This window comes from Balaenoptera physalus (genome assembly GCF_965194825.1).
Source record: "Balaenoptera physalus genome assembly, chromosome: 6".
Taxonomy (NCBI): domain Eukaryota; kingdom Metazoa; phylum Chordata; class Mammalia; order Artiodactyla; family Balaenopteridae; genus Balaenoptera; species Balaenoptera physalus.
Genome location: NC_138885.1, coordinates 56,465,678 through 56,482,923, shown reverse-complemented (window position 1 = coordinate 56,482,923; position 17,246 = coordinate 56,465,678). Strand labels below are relative to the sequence as shown.

Sequence of the window (17,246 nt, the reverse complement as noted above, 5' to 3'; positions counted from 1 at the left end):
TGCTTAGTATCTAAATTAAAATTTTTTCAAACTGATTATGGTTTTTATACTTGGTAGAAAAACTGATATGATAGGACTCAAAGGAACAGGATAGAAAGACTGTCAAAAAATCAGATAACTTAGAAGAAAAGAACAAATTTCTAGAAAGATACAAACTACCACAATTCACTCAAGAATAAATAGAAAACCTGAATAGAACTATAACAACTGAAGAAATTGATTTAGTGATTTTTAACTTCCTGCAAAGAAAACCCCAAGCCCAGCTGACTTCACTGGTAAACTCTACCAAACTTTTTAAGAATTATTACCAATCCTTCACAAACTCTTCCAAAAACTAAAGGCGAACACTTCTCAACTCATGCTGTAAGGCCAGTATTGCTGCAATACCAAAAATATTCAAAAACATTACAAGAAAAGAAGTTACAGACCAATAGTAGTTACAGACCAATATTTATTATGAATATAAATGGAAAAACCCTCAACATAATACTAGCAAGCCAAATCCAGCAATGTATAAAAAGGACTATTCACCAAGACCAAGTGAGATTTATCCCAAGAATGCAAGGTTTAATATCCAAAAATCAATTACTATAATAAGCTATATTAATAGAAAAAAGGACAAAAACTACATGGTCATTTCAATAGACACAGAAAAAGTATTTAACAAAACACAGCACCCTCTCATTGTAAAAACACTCAGCAGACTAGAAATAGGAGGAATTTCCTCTATCTGATAAAGGGCATCCACAAAAACCTCACAGCTAACATCACACTGGTGAAAGATTCAGTGCTCTTCCCCTAAGATCAAGAACAAGACAGCATGCCTGCTCTTACTTCTGTTTAATATTTTATTGGTGGTTGTAACCAGGGCAATTAGATAAGGAAAAGAACTAAAAAGTATCCAGACTGGAAAGGAAAAAGTAAAACTATCTCTATTTGCAGATGACATTGTTTATAGAAAATCCTAAGGAACTCACTAAAAAATATTGGGACTAATAAACAAGTTGAGAAAATTTGCAAAACACAAGATCAATATATAAAAAATCAATTGGATTTCTATACATTACCAATAAACAATACAAAAAAGATATAAATAAATGGAAAGAGATCCTATATTTATAGATCAGAAAACAGTATGTTTAAGATAGCAATACTCCCCAAATTTATCTGCAGATTAAATGCAATCCCTATCCAAATCCCACATGACTTTTTTTTGCAGAAATTGACAAGCTGATTCCAAAATTTGTATGGAAATGCAAGGGATCCATAATAGCTATATTGAAAATGAAGAACAAAGTTGGAGGAATCACACTTCCTTATTTCAAAACTTACTACAAAGCTTACATAATCAAAACCGTGTGATACTGGCATAAGGATAGACATATAGGGACTTCCCTGGTGGCACAGTTAAGAATCCACCTGCCAGCGCAGGGAACACAGGTTTGAGCCCTGGTCTGGGAAGATCCCACATGCCACGGAGCAGCTAAGCCTATGCACCACAACTACTGAGCCTGCGCTCCAGAGCCCGCGAGCCACAACTACTGAGCTCGTGTATCACAACTACTGAAACCCATGTGCCTAGAGCCCGTGCTCTGCAACAAGAGAAGCCCCCACTCGCCGCAACTAGAGAAAGCCTGAGCGTAGCAACAAAAACCCAACACAGCCAAAAATAAATAAATTAATTAATTAATTTTTAAAAAAGGATGGATATATAGATCAATCAAATATAACTGAGAGCCCAGAAATAAGTGTAAAAGCCTTACATTTATGGTTAACTGATTTTCAATAAGGATGCCATAGCAATTTAATGGAGAAAGTTTTTCCAACAAATGGACAACTGGATATCAACATGCAAAAAATGATGTTGGACCCACTTCCTCACACCATACATAAAAGTTAACTCAAAATGGATCAAAGACCTAAATGTAAGAGCTAAAACTATAAAACACTTAAAAACAAAACCTAGGAATAAATCTTCTTGTCCTTGGATTAGGCAGTGGTTTCTTAGATACGACCCAATGCACAAGCAACAAAGGAAAAAATACATAAATTGGGCTTCTTTGAAATTTAACACTTCGGTTGCAAAGGCTATCATCAAGGCAGTGAAAAGACTACCCACAAAATGGGGGGAAAATGTTTGCACATACATACATCTGATATGTGACTTGCATCCAGATTATATTTTTTAAAAACTCTTACAAATCAATAATAAAAGGCAAATAAGCAAATTCAAAAAATGGACAAAGGATAGACATTTCCCCCAAAGAAGATATAAAAGTGACCAATAAGCTCATGAAAAGAGACTCAACATCATTAGTCATCAGGAAAATGTATTTCAAAACCACAATGAAATACTAGGAATGAAATTACAGGTGTAGCAAATAGGTATCCATTACAGCCTACCTAGTGAGAAATGGCTTGGCCTTGGAGGTTCAGTAGAAGTGCAGAGAGTTGAGAGAGATTTTGGAGATAGAATTGTCAAACCTGGGTACTGGACAAAGACAGTAGAAGAAGAGGGAGGTCAAGGAAAACTCCCAGGTATTTGAATTGAGGAACTACATGGACGATAGTTGCATTGACTTGGAGAAACCTGGAGGGACAGCATGGAATTCCTTTTTTCTTAGCTTTAGACATGCTGAGTTTTTAAAATTAATTTTTATCAGAGTATAGTTGCTTTACAGTGTTGTGTTAGTTTTGCTGTACAGCAACGTGAATCAGTTATACATATACATCTATCCACTCTTTTTTAGATTTCCTTCCATTTAGGTCACCAGAGAGCACTGAGTAGAATTCCCTGTGCTATACAGTAGGTTCTCATTAGTTACCTATTAGACATACTAATTTTGAAGTGCCTGTGAGATATGCAGGTGGAGGTGTTAAAGAGGAAGTTTAACATATCGTCTGGATCTCAGAGAAGAAATCCAGTGAGGGGTGAGGGGTGACAGTGGGGGTGGGTGTGAGCCAGCTAAGAATATGTGATAGAAACCCTGGGAGAATTAAATGGTAAAGGAAGGTGACTCTTTCTGAGGTCCCAAGTAAAACCAATATAAGCCACACCACAATTTAAAGCAGAGATTAGAGGAAGATGAGCTGGCAAAGGAGACTGAGTGGGCCTTCAGATATAGATGAGGTTTATTTTCATCTTCAGGGTCACCAAAATATTTGGCATTTACCACCATGTTCTTGTGCATTATGTTGACCATAGCCTATGACCTTTAGTGCTTCAGAGATCATGAAAAAAATAGCCCTAATTAACATAGCACAACAATAACATAATACACAAAATGAACTTAAACCTGACAATACCTTTGAATAACATATGTTGATCAGTGTTATCTGTAAAGAGAACCATGGGAAATTCTTTCAGAACTGAGAGCTACTACATTCTTCAGTGAGACATTGAAAGCTTATAGCGACCTCTTTGCTTTGACAAAACTCAAATTGTCTCATTTTCTCTTAACGTTCATTTTGAGGTATAATTATTCAACCCCCCCTTGTGTGTTGCTTGGTTCTTGACCTTATTTTTGTGTTTGTTTTTTCTTGTTTTATTACACGTATGCTTTCACTTTAAATCAAAAGGTAGTGGTAAAGTGCCCAGTCTCTAAAATTAGGTGGAGCTGGATTTAAACCCCAGCCCTGTTATGTATTAGGCAAGTTACTTTAGCTCTCTAATTTCCATTTCCTAATCTGTAAAATGGTGTTAATAATAGTACTTAGAGAGTTGCTGTGAGTGTTTCACGGGACCATGCATGCAGAGTGCTTGGTACTTATTAGAACTTAGTAAATTATAACACTTATTACTGGTCTAAAGCTACCTCAGTTCCATTTTTTTCAAAGTTGTCAGTCTTTGCCCAAATATAATATTAGTTTTAAATAGTTTATTTCCCAACCAAGTATCTCCGACATTTGCCCCTGTGGTGCTCACTCCAAAAACAAACATGAGCTGATGCAATGGCTGGAGACATTGCCTATTTGAGGACGGCATCTTTGCAGAGCCAGCAAAGAGACAGGTGCAGTGTGCCTGGGAGCCCACGTCACTTTCATTGAGGTGGCCTCATAAGCATCAGTTCCAAAACAAGTATGAAAGTGAGAGCAAAAAGACCTACCAGCCGTTCGTGTGCGCACTTAATAAACCATATTTTCTCATTTAATTTATGATGAATATTAGAGCTGACATCAGATGTCTCTGTTCTGATACTTATTTGCAATTTTTTAGGACTAGAAAATTAAATGGCAGAAATAGAAATAGAACCCTAATAAAGAATAAATACAAAGTTTGAAGAAAGAATTAGGAGAATAGTGAATCATTATTTACTTGGGAATCATTTCTGTGAATTGTCATTTCTTGGATTCATAATTGAAATTATTTCCAGCTGTGCTTTAAAACGTTGAAAACGCAAATAATTAAACTATAGTAAATCGGAGTGTTTTGCAGTGTATAAATAACTGTGCTAAAGATGGGCCAAATTGACTATAGGGGCACTATCAAGAATTAAGTGTTAAGTGATTGTCAGTTACGTATGGAAGAGAGAGATGCTCTCAGAATTCTTTTCTACTTCTGCTCAGTTACTTAGAGTTTAAAAATTATAGATGCCAAAACTAAACTTCCAAAATAATCAAAAGATTATAATTCAACATTAAAACATTATTTGGAAAAAGGCATGAAAATCCACGTATTCATTCAGTAATTATTAGTGGAATATTTTTCAGGTGACTAGAACTTGTTTAGTGTGATTGATGCCATAGAGGTGCATTTTATACTGATTTACACAGAAACACACACACACATGCATACATACACACACACACACATTCAAAACACTAGAAAACAATGACCCCTTCCCCTACCAGTGCTTTCCCTGTTATCTTGTTTAAATCTAATCTGGGGCAGAATCAGTCCCTTTGCCCTTTCTCCACTGCTCAAGGATCAGCGGAGGGAATGTACCTAAAGAAGAGTCCATCTAGACAATGAGCAAGAAGACTGAATAGGGGCATAAACATTACAGGCGACCATTAACATTCCTTGAAAGCCATGATTAGCATTAGCTGTGGGGAGTCTGTCCATGAAGCGTGAATTGCTATGCAGGCCTGACCCATCCACCTACCAGGGGTTTATAAGCAAGGAGCAATTCCACCGACAGGCACAGGAGAACATTGAACCAAGTACAATAGATTCAGTGAAATCACTAAATTTGGATTCTTTGCAGAAGAATCACCTGTGGGGCTTGGTAAAAACTGAAACTCAGGGCCTTATCCCCAGAGATTCTAAATCAGTAGATTTGAGATAAGGACAAGGAATCTTGCTTTTCAAACAAGCACTCCAGCTAACTCCAAGGACAAAATTTTGATACATATTTAAATGATGGCATGTCCAGGTAGAATTATACATGAAATTTACAACATGGATAGGAGGATAAAGAGTAAGGGCAGGTGTATCTTTGGGGGAGAATTAGTGAAAACAAACTAAAATAAAATCTGTCCAGCTGATTTATTTTTTCATTCAACAAATATTTATCATGCTTCCACTGTATGTCGAGCACTGTCCTGGCTGGTACAAAGAACCAGAACTTGGATTGGAAATTCTAAGTACATGTCTTATAACTCTTAATATGTGACCTAAAGCCTCGTCTTAGAGCAGATACATTACTCTATTGCATTTATGAACATGTGGTCATTTTCAGCAGGAAGAAAAGAATGCCTAATTTAAATTCTCCCCATTAGATTTGGTATCACTGTGAGCCCAGCCTGACGCCAGGATAATCACACCTTCTGAGCCCATGTGAGGTTAGGAGTAATCACCTACCCCAAATCTGTGCCACAAGCCTATTTCCGCATAAACACAGCTGGCTCCTCTGGATGTGTTCTGTATATCCCTTTATCACTTCATTGGCGCTGGTGGGGCTTATTATCATTACAGTAATTAGTAGTACAATTAATATATATTTAAATTGCTTTATAGATTTTGAGTTATAATATGACATATGTTAAGTTCTCTATATAGATCATTGGTATTTATAGCTACTATGCACCCATTTAAAATAAATGACTAACTGGGAAGTAATATGAAATATAATCTCATGTAACTTTCGAGGATAATCTAAATTAGAGGTGAAAAGGAGTAAATAACTAACCCTTGAAATCTTTTTGGGAAATCTGATAAGGATCAGCATGATTATTAATGTTAAAAGAGGAAAATGAGTAGGAATTTTTAAAATAATTTGAAACTCTTGTTTTTTATAAATTTTATTTATCCGTATGTGGGATATTAGTACTAACCCTATTTATGATCATAATTGGACTATTTCACTTATGGAGCCCTAGGATGACCAAGATGTTCTAAGTATAACTGATGAATTCCATTATATTAGAATAAAAGTTAACCTTAATTATATATACTAATAGCTTAAGCTGAAACTGCATTACCCATACCCATGATTTTAGTAGATATTAAAAATATCTACTAATGAGTCATAGATATTAAAAAAAAAAAGTCCCAGTGGTCAAATTAGTTTGAGAAACAATGATCAAAAATATTTATTTGAAGACTACTGATAAGCTATGACAGTAACAAAAGCTAACATTTATTGACTGCCAAGCATAGAGCTAAACATTTCAGTTGAATTAGCTCACTTAATTTAACCTTCTATAAAAATGAAGATTAATTATAGCTAAGAATTTCTCAATTAAACGTAATTGCAAGTAAGGAAAATTATATGCAAGGATACTTAAGTAGGAAAATCTGTTATATAAGTCATTAACCATAATCAAACCATTATTTATGGTAGACAAAAAAAGATATCACCAAGATTATATTCATTTATTGAATTAATATTGAAAAAAGTTTAAAGAAAAACAATTACCTAGTTTCTTGGTATTCACAATAAAGGAATTCTGTAAATTAAAATTTTTTTCATCTATATGTTCAGGGTTGTGAGGATACAAATTAAATATATCTCAAAAGGAAAATAATTTCCATTGTAAATAGTGTTAGAATTTCCCCTTGACTATATTAGAAACAGATTGCAATTTGCTCTTAAGAGAGTTAAATAAAATTGAATTAAAATACTTAGCAATTATACTAATGCTGTTGCAGTAAAATGGTAGTATTTTTTTCATAGAATGGGAATTATAAAATCAGTGGTATGAATTTTGCACAAGACCATTTAATTAAATAGAAGCACTTTCATTATGAATAATTGTATGGCATGTACAACCTTACTTAGGATGCAAAGAACCTGTACAAAGATGATTATTAGAATAATCTAATGTTATTAAGTATTTAGTGCCTCGTTGCATAGGGGTTCATCAGCCATTTATGTTCTTATAGCTACCAGGATAATTTTTAGTAAATTAAGAAAATAACTCATGGTCCTAATCAAAAGCATGGAGCATACATACATCAGTGTGAATCAGTTAAAACTGCAGAAGATGCTATTATCCAGTTGGTCAATTCGACCTTATCATATGGCAGTACATTTATGTGACTACAAGGTTAATAGAGCATGTTGTGTCTCAAATTTCAAAACCTAATGTAGTAAAATTGGAAGGTATTATCAGCATTTTCTAGTCCAGTCCTTTATATTATAGATGAGCAAGCTGTGATGCCAGAGATTAACTTATAAAGTCATATAGGAAATTAGTAGTAGAACCATTCTGTAAAGAAGAGGGCACAAATCTCATCCATCCACCCATCAATCCTTCATTTCATGTATTCATTCATTCAACAAGTATTTATTAAATGCCTATTATGTGCTAGACACTAGGGATGTGGTGGTGAGCAAAACAGACATGGTCTCTGGCCTTATGGACTGTTTTGAGAATACAGTGGGAGGTGAAGAAATATGAATAAAATAATCACTCAAATACATACAAGGTTACAAACCAAGACAAATGTTCTTTAAAAAGGGAACCTGGCCTATGGTAATGTATAACAAGGGAACCAGACCTAAACCAGGGGATCAGGAAGGGCTTCCCAGAGAAAGTGGCACTTATATTAAGCACTAAAGGCTGAAGAGAAGTTATAAGGAGAAGGGAGAGGGTGGGAAGAGTTTCAGTAGCCCTGGAGAAAGAAATTAGTATTTGAGAAACAGAAAGCCCAGCATGTTTGGAGTCTACAAAGTAGTGAGAGTGGGGCAAGAAGGGGCTGGAGAGGTAGACCATTCCAGACCAGCTAGGGCCTATAGTCCAGACTAACATTTTTGGTCTTTATCTTAAGAGTCATAGAAAGCTGTGGAAGTGTTTAGCAGGAAGATATAAATTTAAGCTCATCTTTGACAGTTTTATTTTTACATGAACAAATACCAGATTCATATATGCTATTCAAGGTATAGGACACTTTTCTAAGTTTTGGTTCTGTAAGTGATGGCCTGGAGAAGGGGTAAGGTGGGAGGGATGGAGAACAGGAATATGGATTGAAGAAGGATTGGAAGTTGGTTGCCACAGTTTCTGGTATATCTGACTGTTTCAGGGCTCTATAATGAATTTGTTCTGATAATGGAAATCACGTTTGAAACATAAAATTGTTTTGGAGGGTTCAAATACAGGTGAAATTTGCTTGTGGTTTGTGAGCTACTTTAGGTTAGTTTTTATATGGAAAACCTCTACTCTTGGAATTTCCAGATCATTTGTATAGATGATGTGGTTTTCTTTTCTTCTGGTCCATTTTCTCTTTATAAAAACCCCTAGCCAGGATAAGAAATTATCTACTTTCATTAATGCCTCTCTTGAGATGTCTGAAGGTAAGGATTCTGGATGATGTCATCTGACCAATTGGGATGCTAAAATATATCACTGATAAATCAGTAGAAATCCAAACCTAGCATATGTGAGGAACTACAATGAACTGCTTAAAAGGCTAAGTTTTTAGTCAAACCTGCATGGCCTGCAATCCCAGCTTTTCAAGACCTAGAGTTATTGGAACCTCATCTCATCTTCCTTCTTAAAAACCTCTGAAAATTCTTCACTGTCTGAAGAATAATGTCCCTGCTGCTCAGCATGGTCCCCTTCACACTCCTCGAGATTTTCCCACCAGTGTTCCTTTCCAGGCAACCAAACTACTTCTCTAAGCCTCATTAGCTTGTCTATCAAAAAGGAAATAATACTCAGAGCTATTAAGACAAGAGTTAAACAAGGATTTAGCAATGGCAGATCTTTTCATTATATGAGGAATAACAGATGAGAGACGTTTGAGTTATTCATCTTCTTTTAAGTAATAATACGTTTCCTCCTCCCCCAAAGTTCATAAATCTGAAGGAAGTACAACAAGAGCACTCACACTGAAGGATATTTTAAATGGGACATTTTCTTATAAAACATTTTTTCCAAACTGGATTTCAGGTAAGTGAATTATTGCTTTACCTCTCGGGGTTTTTTTAAATGTCTGATTTTTGGTTTTTATTTGTATTGCCAACAATTCTCTATGGTAACATAAGCCATCTTAGTTGAAATGGATAAAATCAGCAATGATTTAGATAAGTCAAGTGGCCAACAAAACATTTTTTCACAGAACTATTTAGACAGGGTTTGCCCAATAGTAATGATGCCAAAACAGTAGTAGCTTTAGCAGAACAGTAAAATCTGAGAATGCATTGTTAGAATAAGCTGATTATATGATATAGCTTTTCAGAATGGGAAATAAGCACCTATTTAGAAGAAGTCATGAGAATTTTACCAAAAGAAAAATTGCATTGTTAATCTAGATAATCTGAGAAATGAACAAATCCTAACTTGAAGACAAATACTTTAAGGTTCATAAAATTGATATTTACATATAGTTTTTCAAAATAGTATGTTGTCAAATGAGTCTAATCAAACAAGTGGTAAGAGCAACTAAATTGTTTATATTATATATAATTTATATCTAAAGTGCCACTAAATAAAATGGAATATTTTCATTTTCTCTTTAGAAAATAAAAGCATATAAAATAGGTTTTAAACTAAGTCCAACACAGCCTAAATGGAATATATATTTTTTTATTGCAGAAGAAACATACAATTTTAAACTGGTTTATTCTCTTTGTAACACAGAGAAAATCCAAATTTACTCCTAAGCACCCTGAACTGGTTAGAATAAGGCTCCTACTAGCAAATATGGCATTTTTGTGTAATGTAGAAAAACAACCCTTTCCTCCCTTCCACCATCAACTTACTATCATATTTTAAATTTGACAAGGCAATATGTACCAGACAGAGAGGAAAAAGAAAGTCAGTATGTGAAATAAGAGAGGTTTCTCTTTGTTATAAATGTATTTCCTGTTAAGGGAGCTCATTTCAAGTTTTGTTTTCCTTCTTGTTTCAAGGACAAGAATATCTTCGTCAATCTACAGATAATAATATAGTATTTTATAATATTGAAACAGGAGAATCATACACTATTTTGAGTAACGCCACCATGGTATGTATCCTCCATCATCTTCCTCCTCAGAAACCTCTGCCCAAAGAACAGAGTCCGAACACTGAGCACCTGATCTGGACCCAACCTGCTTTCTCAGCTCCATCCCCCACCACAGTTATCTTCCCATTCTCTTTTCTAGTCACACTAGATTACTGTCCTTGCCTGCTCAAATCACCTAGCATTTTTCTTCCTCTGTGGAACAGGTATCCTATGAGATAAAATGTACAAACTCAGTTCTTAGAGTCAGGCAAACTGAGGTTCAAATCCTGGCTCTGTCATTTACTAGTTATGGAGCCTTGGGTAAGATTCCACATTATTCCATCCTCACCATGCCTCAGGTTCTTCCTCTGTAAAGTAGGAATAATAATACCTCTTTGGGTTAGTATAAGAATTAAATGAAGTAACATTTGAAAGTGCTTAGGACAGTACCTAATAAAGGCTCAGTGACTGGTCCTATGATACATAGGCACATGTTCTTCTGTCCTCCTGGACTCTCAGACCTCCTACTTTCTCTACCTTCAAGAGCCTGGTAATCGTTTAGAGTCAAGCTCAGCTGATATTTCTCCTTCTCTGTGCAACAAACCATCTTATCATTTGCATTCAGTCACTTGCTATTTAACACTTTTGCAATGCTATATCTCTTTTATAAAATTTTCTGAATTGTAATGTTATTTATTTAGAAGTTTACTATTATAAGCTTCTTGAAATCACAAAGTATATCCTATTTATCACATCCTCATCCCCTAATGTGTAGTAAATTTCTTTGTATACAGTAGATACTACTTAAACTTTTAAAACATTGCTTTGAATGTATATGTGGGAGTATATCGATGATACAATATTCTTTTAGAACTACAAATTTATATGGCTCTGTTATTTTTTCTGTATTCTAATCAACTTCTTCATAATTTCAGAAAAGTGTGAATGCTTCAAATTATGGTTTATCACCTGATCGACAATTTGCATATCTAGAAAGTGATTATTCAAAGGTATTGACTATTTAATTTGGGTTTATCTGATTGTATCTCCTACTAGCCCACAGATTGGTTTATAAAAGTAAGAGGAAGCAAGGGTCTATCTTTATCTCTAAATATTCAAGAAATTGATGCAATTCTAGCTGAGCCCCCAAAGCATAGCAGAAACATATACAAATAATTCAGAATTTGACATTCTTGTCTGGTTATCATCAAGTAGTAGAAACTACTTTCATCTTAAGGGAAAAACTTATTTTGGGGGCACTGATATTCATCAGAAAAAAGTTATTTGTTATCATAAATCATTAGTCAATTCTCACATATTTTAACCTTGTTGATATTTATTATTATTGAAAATGGAAAAATCAAGATATACCTTATTTAATTCACTTGCTTTTTAAGGAACCTCTGTACTGTTCTCCATAGTGGCTGTATCAATTTACATTCCCACCAACAGTGCAAGAGGGTTCCCTTTTCTCCACAGTCAGTATATTAATATATATATATATATATATATATAAATTAACCCTGGTAGCCTAGTGTAGGAGAATCCCACATAGCTGGACTATTTAGCCTTACTTAATTTCCCCCTCCTGAATGAAGTTGTGGATGGAAGATAATCACCTTATTTTTTCTACTTATGCTGGTAAAAGGGAAGAAGAATTTACTATCAAATTCAACTTCTAATAGTTACTCTTAGATCAAGAATCTTTTGTTTTAACTGCCATTTTTCATATTCTACATGAGATGCAAAGCTCCCTTAATACACAGAATGAAAAGTCAAGCTTGCCCCTCCCCCATTGTTCAGACAGCTGATTATTTTCCAACGGACCAGGTCTTGGTCACCTGCAATCTTCAGAAAGATATGTTTCAATCCACTGGAGCTTCTTTGCCAAAAGTTTGAAAGCCCTTTAGGAAACAAAATCCAGAATAATACTTGCTTTATTCACTAACCACAGCACAAATAAACTTAATGAGAAACGAGCAGTTTTTTTCTGGAGGAATTATACGCTATATATCTCTTATTTATTTTTTCAGTCTCTACTATTTTAAAAAACTATGCTCAAAGAAAAGCAAGCATTTTGCAACAAAACTATATGTCGAATAACTTCTCTTCACCCAATTTTAAAGGGTTATTATCATAATAATTACCCAGGTGCAGGGTAATCTTTATGGGACTTGGAAATTATAGTGGTTTTACTTCAATCAAGGTAAAGCATAAAGGGAACATTTTTTAGGGTAGAGTGTGTCAGAGAAAAGCTTTTTATGTTAAGAAATGTCTTTGGATATGCTTTTTATGGAGTGAGGGTTGAATCACTGCTGAGATTAGTTCTGGGATTTGGACGAACAGCACAAAAGTCCCCAGTAAAACTCTTTAAATGAGACTCATTTAGAATTGAAACATGTCTTTCCTAGTGCCTTGTGAAAATAGTCCTTTTATAATTCTGAAGCTTGAATTGAGTGACCTATGATTATACATTATTGACCTGAGCTTTTTAAGAATCATGATTTGTCTTTGCCTCTTCTTCCTGACAGCTTTGGAGATACTCTTACACAGCAACGTATCACATCTACCATCTTACAAATGGGTAAAACTTCATGTCTTTTTATTAACACTACTTAAGTCTCATATAGAGACTTTTTCACTCCAGACTCTGATTTGAGATTAAGACTGCGTTCTCTTGTTTCTGGTCTTAATTTCTTACTTCTTTACAATATATGTATACCTATACAACTTAAGAAATTCAAAGAAATACTCCTTTGGACTATTCACCTCTTTTTATTTGACTAATATCTTACATTTTTATACACTCTATAGTTTTACTTTTCCTACTTTTGAACACCAAACTATAAATATATAATTTATAAAAGTACACATATTTATAAAAGTACCAAAAATGCATGGGAATGATACACAATGTTGGGGAGAGGGGGCTCCTTCATTGGAAGGAAGCAGAAGGGAGGGAGATGCAGCATTTAATTTAAATTTAATTAATTTTAAACGAATTGTTTTTTAAAATGTAAAATGATAATATCTTTTAAATTTAGATGCTAAATTGTCATCTATTATATTATTTTCTTTATCTTTATGTTTAATTATTTGAAATATTTACAGTTTAAAAGAAAAAAAATTAAATGAATGAGTAGGTAGGCAAAGAGCTGAGGGAGAGAATTACTGGCAGAAAGAACAACATGTAAAGGCCCAAAGGGAAACGAAAGCACGAAGTGTTTGGGAAACTCAAAGTAGGTCAGTTGAGTTGAAATTGGAGGAGGGCATGCTTACTAGTAGGAGGTGGTGTAAGTTTGGGAAGGAGTTGAGGCCAGAAATCATGGGCCAAATAATAATGAGGAAACCATTAAGAAGAGTTTAGATCTCATTCTGATGACAATAGGGAATCACTGAACGGTTTTAAATGGGAAATGACATGATCAGATTTGCACTTTAGAAAAATCTTTCTGACTAAGTATGGACAATGAATTGGTTAAATTACTCATCTTAATGCGATATCCTATTTGCTGTTATATAAAAGTGAAAATAATTGTATGGCTTGAAGAGGTACTGAAAAATCTTATGGTCTATTTCCCCTTTTGTCTAGTAAGAACACAAAAATTTAAAAAAACTTTATCTTTCTACTTCTTTTAAATGTTCAGAAAAGAATAACTCTGATCTTCTTAAACTGTCAAATTAAGAAATAGGAACTGCTATGTAACGTAGACTCTAAATCCGTCTAATGCACTCTGAGTCTTTTTCTCTATATCCACATTGTTACCAAATTCAAGAAGTGTTTATTGAGCACCTACTATGTGAAAAGCATATGTGGGGAGACACAAATGAGCTTGAGGTGCCAACCCTATTCTCAAGAAACATTTAGACTAGTGAAGTGGAAACCTTACTCTTTCAGTAGAATTTCTTAAGGCTTTAATCATTTCTTTGTTTTTCTTTTAATCATTTTGAAATTCTCCACATCCTACCTATGTTGAGGTTCACCAAATTAAACAGCACTCCAAAAGGAGATGACAATACTAATATTTCAATCATGGTTTGTATAAGCTTTATGGCCTAGAATCATTTTAAATATTTAGCTTTTGTACAGTGAATTTAATCAAACCACTATTTTGTTTGCTTTTTCTTGCACAACTATCTAATTTGCCAGATTGGTTTTTTATCAGGTAAATATACCATAATTTAAGGAGTGAAGAATGACAAATTTGTTGAGATTCAAGGCAAGACTGAATATCACTCATTCCAAGTCTTCTATGTGCCTCCAAAAGGTTTATAAAAAATCTACCATAGAGAAAATGAAGATAATTCTGATTTCAAGCAAGGGAAGGATTACTGAGGGGATGACAGCCTTTGTAAAGCACGCTCCTCCGCTTTCTCTCATACTGTAAAACACAGACAATGGCAGCTGTGGTGACCTGCCTGCCATGAAGAAACTGTGCACTGAGATTTTCAGCTTGGTGCTGTCTGCATGCTTGCATAGATGATTCCTTGGTATATGGAAACCTAAGGCAGTGTTACAATGTCAAAGTTAATGTGGACACTGGTTTGAGAGAGAATTGTAAACCAGGGATGAATGTCTTCTCTTCTGGGACATTCTTTTGCCTGTGCCCTCATATGTTGATCTGTTCCAGACTTCCCAGGGGCCTGGTGCTCATAAACTGCCCTCCAGCAATCAGGATTCCCACTGCAGCACCAATAGTCTCCTTCCTCCGGGGCCATCACTCTTTCTCCAATCAAAGCTGATCTGTCTAGTGCCATTTCCCTCATTGGTCGCTAGGCCTCATACTTCATGACCTAATAAGTTAAATCAAGGTAACGTGCGTTGCAAGTCTTCACAGGTGTCCAAAATTTAGAAGAATGGGAAAAGTAGAAATATCAAGCATATGTTAGGTCCAAGTTGGAGAGATTTTTTTTGGAGTGGGGAGACAAGGAGTCTTCCTTCAGGCTCCTCACATTATACTTTGGAGGCAGGTCTTGTTTTGCATCTCCACAAAAGCATTCTTGATGAAACTATTCATACAGTCTCCAAGAAAATAATAGTCAAAACCTAAGCACGGCATCCTACAACTCTTTAACACATAAAAATCTGAACACATTCTTGCCGAAGAACTGTAGAAACTCCACAGTGCAAGTCAGTCGATTGAGTATTTGCAGGGCAACTCTAAGCATCAAAGTGAGATTTTTGGTCAATAATATATTTGAAATTTCCCCATGGGTGGAGTGGAGGACTTTCAAGCTTAAGGCATACTGCCCAGTATATGATCTGTTTTTTCAGTTTAGCTTGAGATCAGATGTTCCTTTCCTTTTCTGATTTCAAGTCAGATCCCTGGGGAGATTGTCAAATGGCATCTTATTTTCAAAAATTTGAAATGCATATGCATTCACAGAGATGGCGGTTGTGAATGAAAATGTGGAAGAGTACATATTAAACTTCAGCACAATTATAGAATTTCAGAGCTGGAAGGCACTTCAGCAACCATCTCAGCCTGGTGTGTACACATTTTACAGTCCTGAGGGTTAAAAGGCTTGAGTTTAATGAGGGGTCTTCCAAGAGCTAGCAATATGATGTTTAAAAAGTCATATCATTTCTCTAACCTCAAGTTTACTTTCTATAAGATGAGGGGGGTTCCATTAGGTAATTTCTGGAGGTATTCCCACTTTTTCAGTCTATAACCCTTTAATCCACTCACCTCAATATAAAAGGTCAGAAGTTAAATGACCTGTAAGTAACTAGTGAAGAATTCCAACTACTACCCCATGTCCTCTGTCCCATGTTGTCACATTTTTTCCATTAGGTTTGAAGAAGCAGAAACGATGATGCTTTATGTTTATTGTTTGTTTATTTTTTCTTTTTATACCTGTTATTTGCATTGAACAGCAAAGTGTATTTATTTATTTTCTTTCTTTTCTTCTAGAGAGTTTATAAGAAGAAATGAGCTTCCTCGTCCAATTCAGTATTTATGCTGGTCGCCTGTTGGGAGTAAATTAGTAAATGTTTAAATTATAGAAGTGTTTAATCATTCAAATAAAAGAGGAGCCATTTGATTTTGGCCTTTGTTAAATTTCCATGCCTGAAAGAAAAAAAAAATACATTTATGACTATTTTAAGTGGTTAAAAACGGGAAGAGTTTTGATAAATTGAAACCCATCTGAGAATTCCGTAAAATCTCAAGCTCATGGATAGACTTCTTTAAATATCGCAGTCAAAAACTTTATCCTTATACTCAGCCAGAATGCGTTGTGCCAGAAAGCTCAGGAAAAATATGGTTTTCACAAGTTTCCCAGACTAGCTTCAGACAACATGAAATTTTGTCCAAGCTCTTATTTAAGGACTCTAAATAAAGATTAGATCTGGCTAGCTATTAATATTCAGAGATTTATTTGACTTTCTGTCAATATACACAATTATTTATTTAGGTAATAAAGGCAACGAATATAATAGTAGACTTTATTCTCTATTTAATATATAGACTTTAAAATCATAATATTTATGTTATGTTAAAAATCATACTGTTAATGTAAGTTCGTTGGGGTTTCTTGACCTATTAAAATGATATCTTAGTTATGGAGCTTTTTGCATCTGGATTATCACTCTTTTTAAAAGTATTAGGTGAATAATTAACACAAATATGCAGGTTTTATTGTATTTCTTATGAAATTTCTCCTTGTTAACTAACTTACCACCACTTCTAGGCATATGTCTATCAAAACAATATCTATCTGAAACAAAGACCAGAAGACCCACCTTTTCAAATAACATATAATGGAAAAGAAAATAAAATATTTAATGGAATCCCAGACTGGGTTTATGAAGGTACGCTGTATTCTTTTTTTACTGCTGCCGTTAGGCTTTTAATTGAAAATAATCGCACAC

At 34.7% G+C, this 17,246-nt stretch overlaps 1 protein-coding gene across 5 annotated transcripts in view; it reads left to right on the top strand.

The window, feature by feature from the left end:
* Window positions 1–17,246, top strand: part of FAP (fibroblast activation protein alpha) — a 78,444-nt gene that overhangs the window by 14,689 nt on the left and 46,509 nt on the right. For all 5 annotated transcript variants that reach the window (XR_014264628.1, XR_014264629.1, XM_082464990.1 and 2 more), the window contains 6 exons: window positions 9,238–9,336; window positions 10,299–10,393; window positions 11,308–11,382; window positions 12,904–12,956; window positions 16,288–16,360; window positions 17,066–17,186. Coding sequence is in view for 3 of the 5 variants with exons in the window: in XM_082464990.1 (XP_082321116.1) it covers window positions 9,238–9,336; window positions 10,299–10,393; window positions 11,308–11,382; window positions 12,904–12,956; window positions 16,288–16,360; window positions 17,066–17,186 (516 nt within the window). In the remaining 2 variants the exon portion in view is untranslated. The remainder of the gene's footprint in view (window positions 1–9,237; window positions 9,337–10,298; window positions 10,394–11,307; window positions 11,383–12,903; window positions 12,957–16,287; window positions 16,361–17,065; window positions 17,187–17,246) is intronic.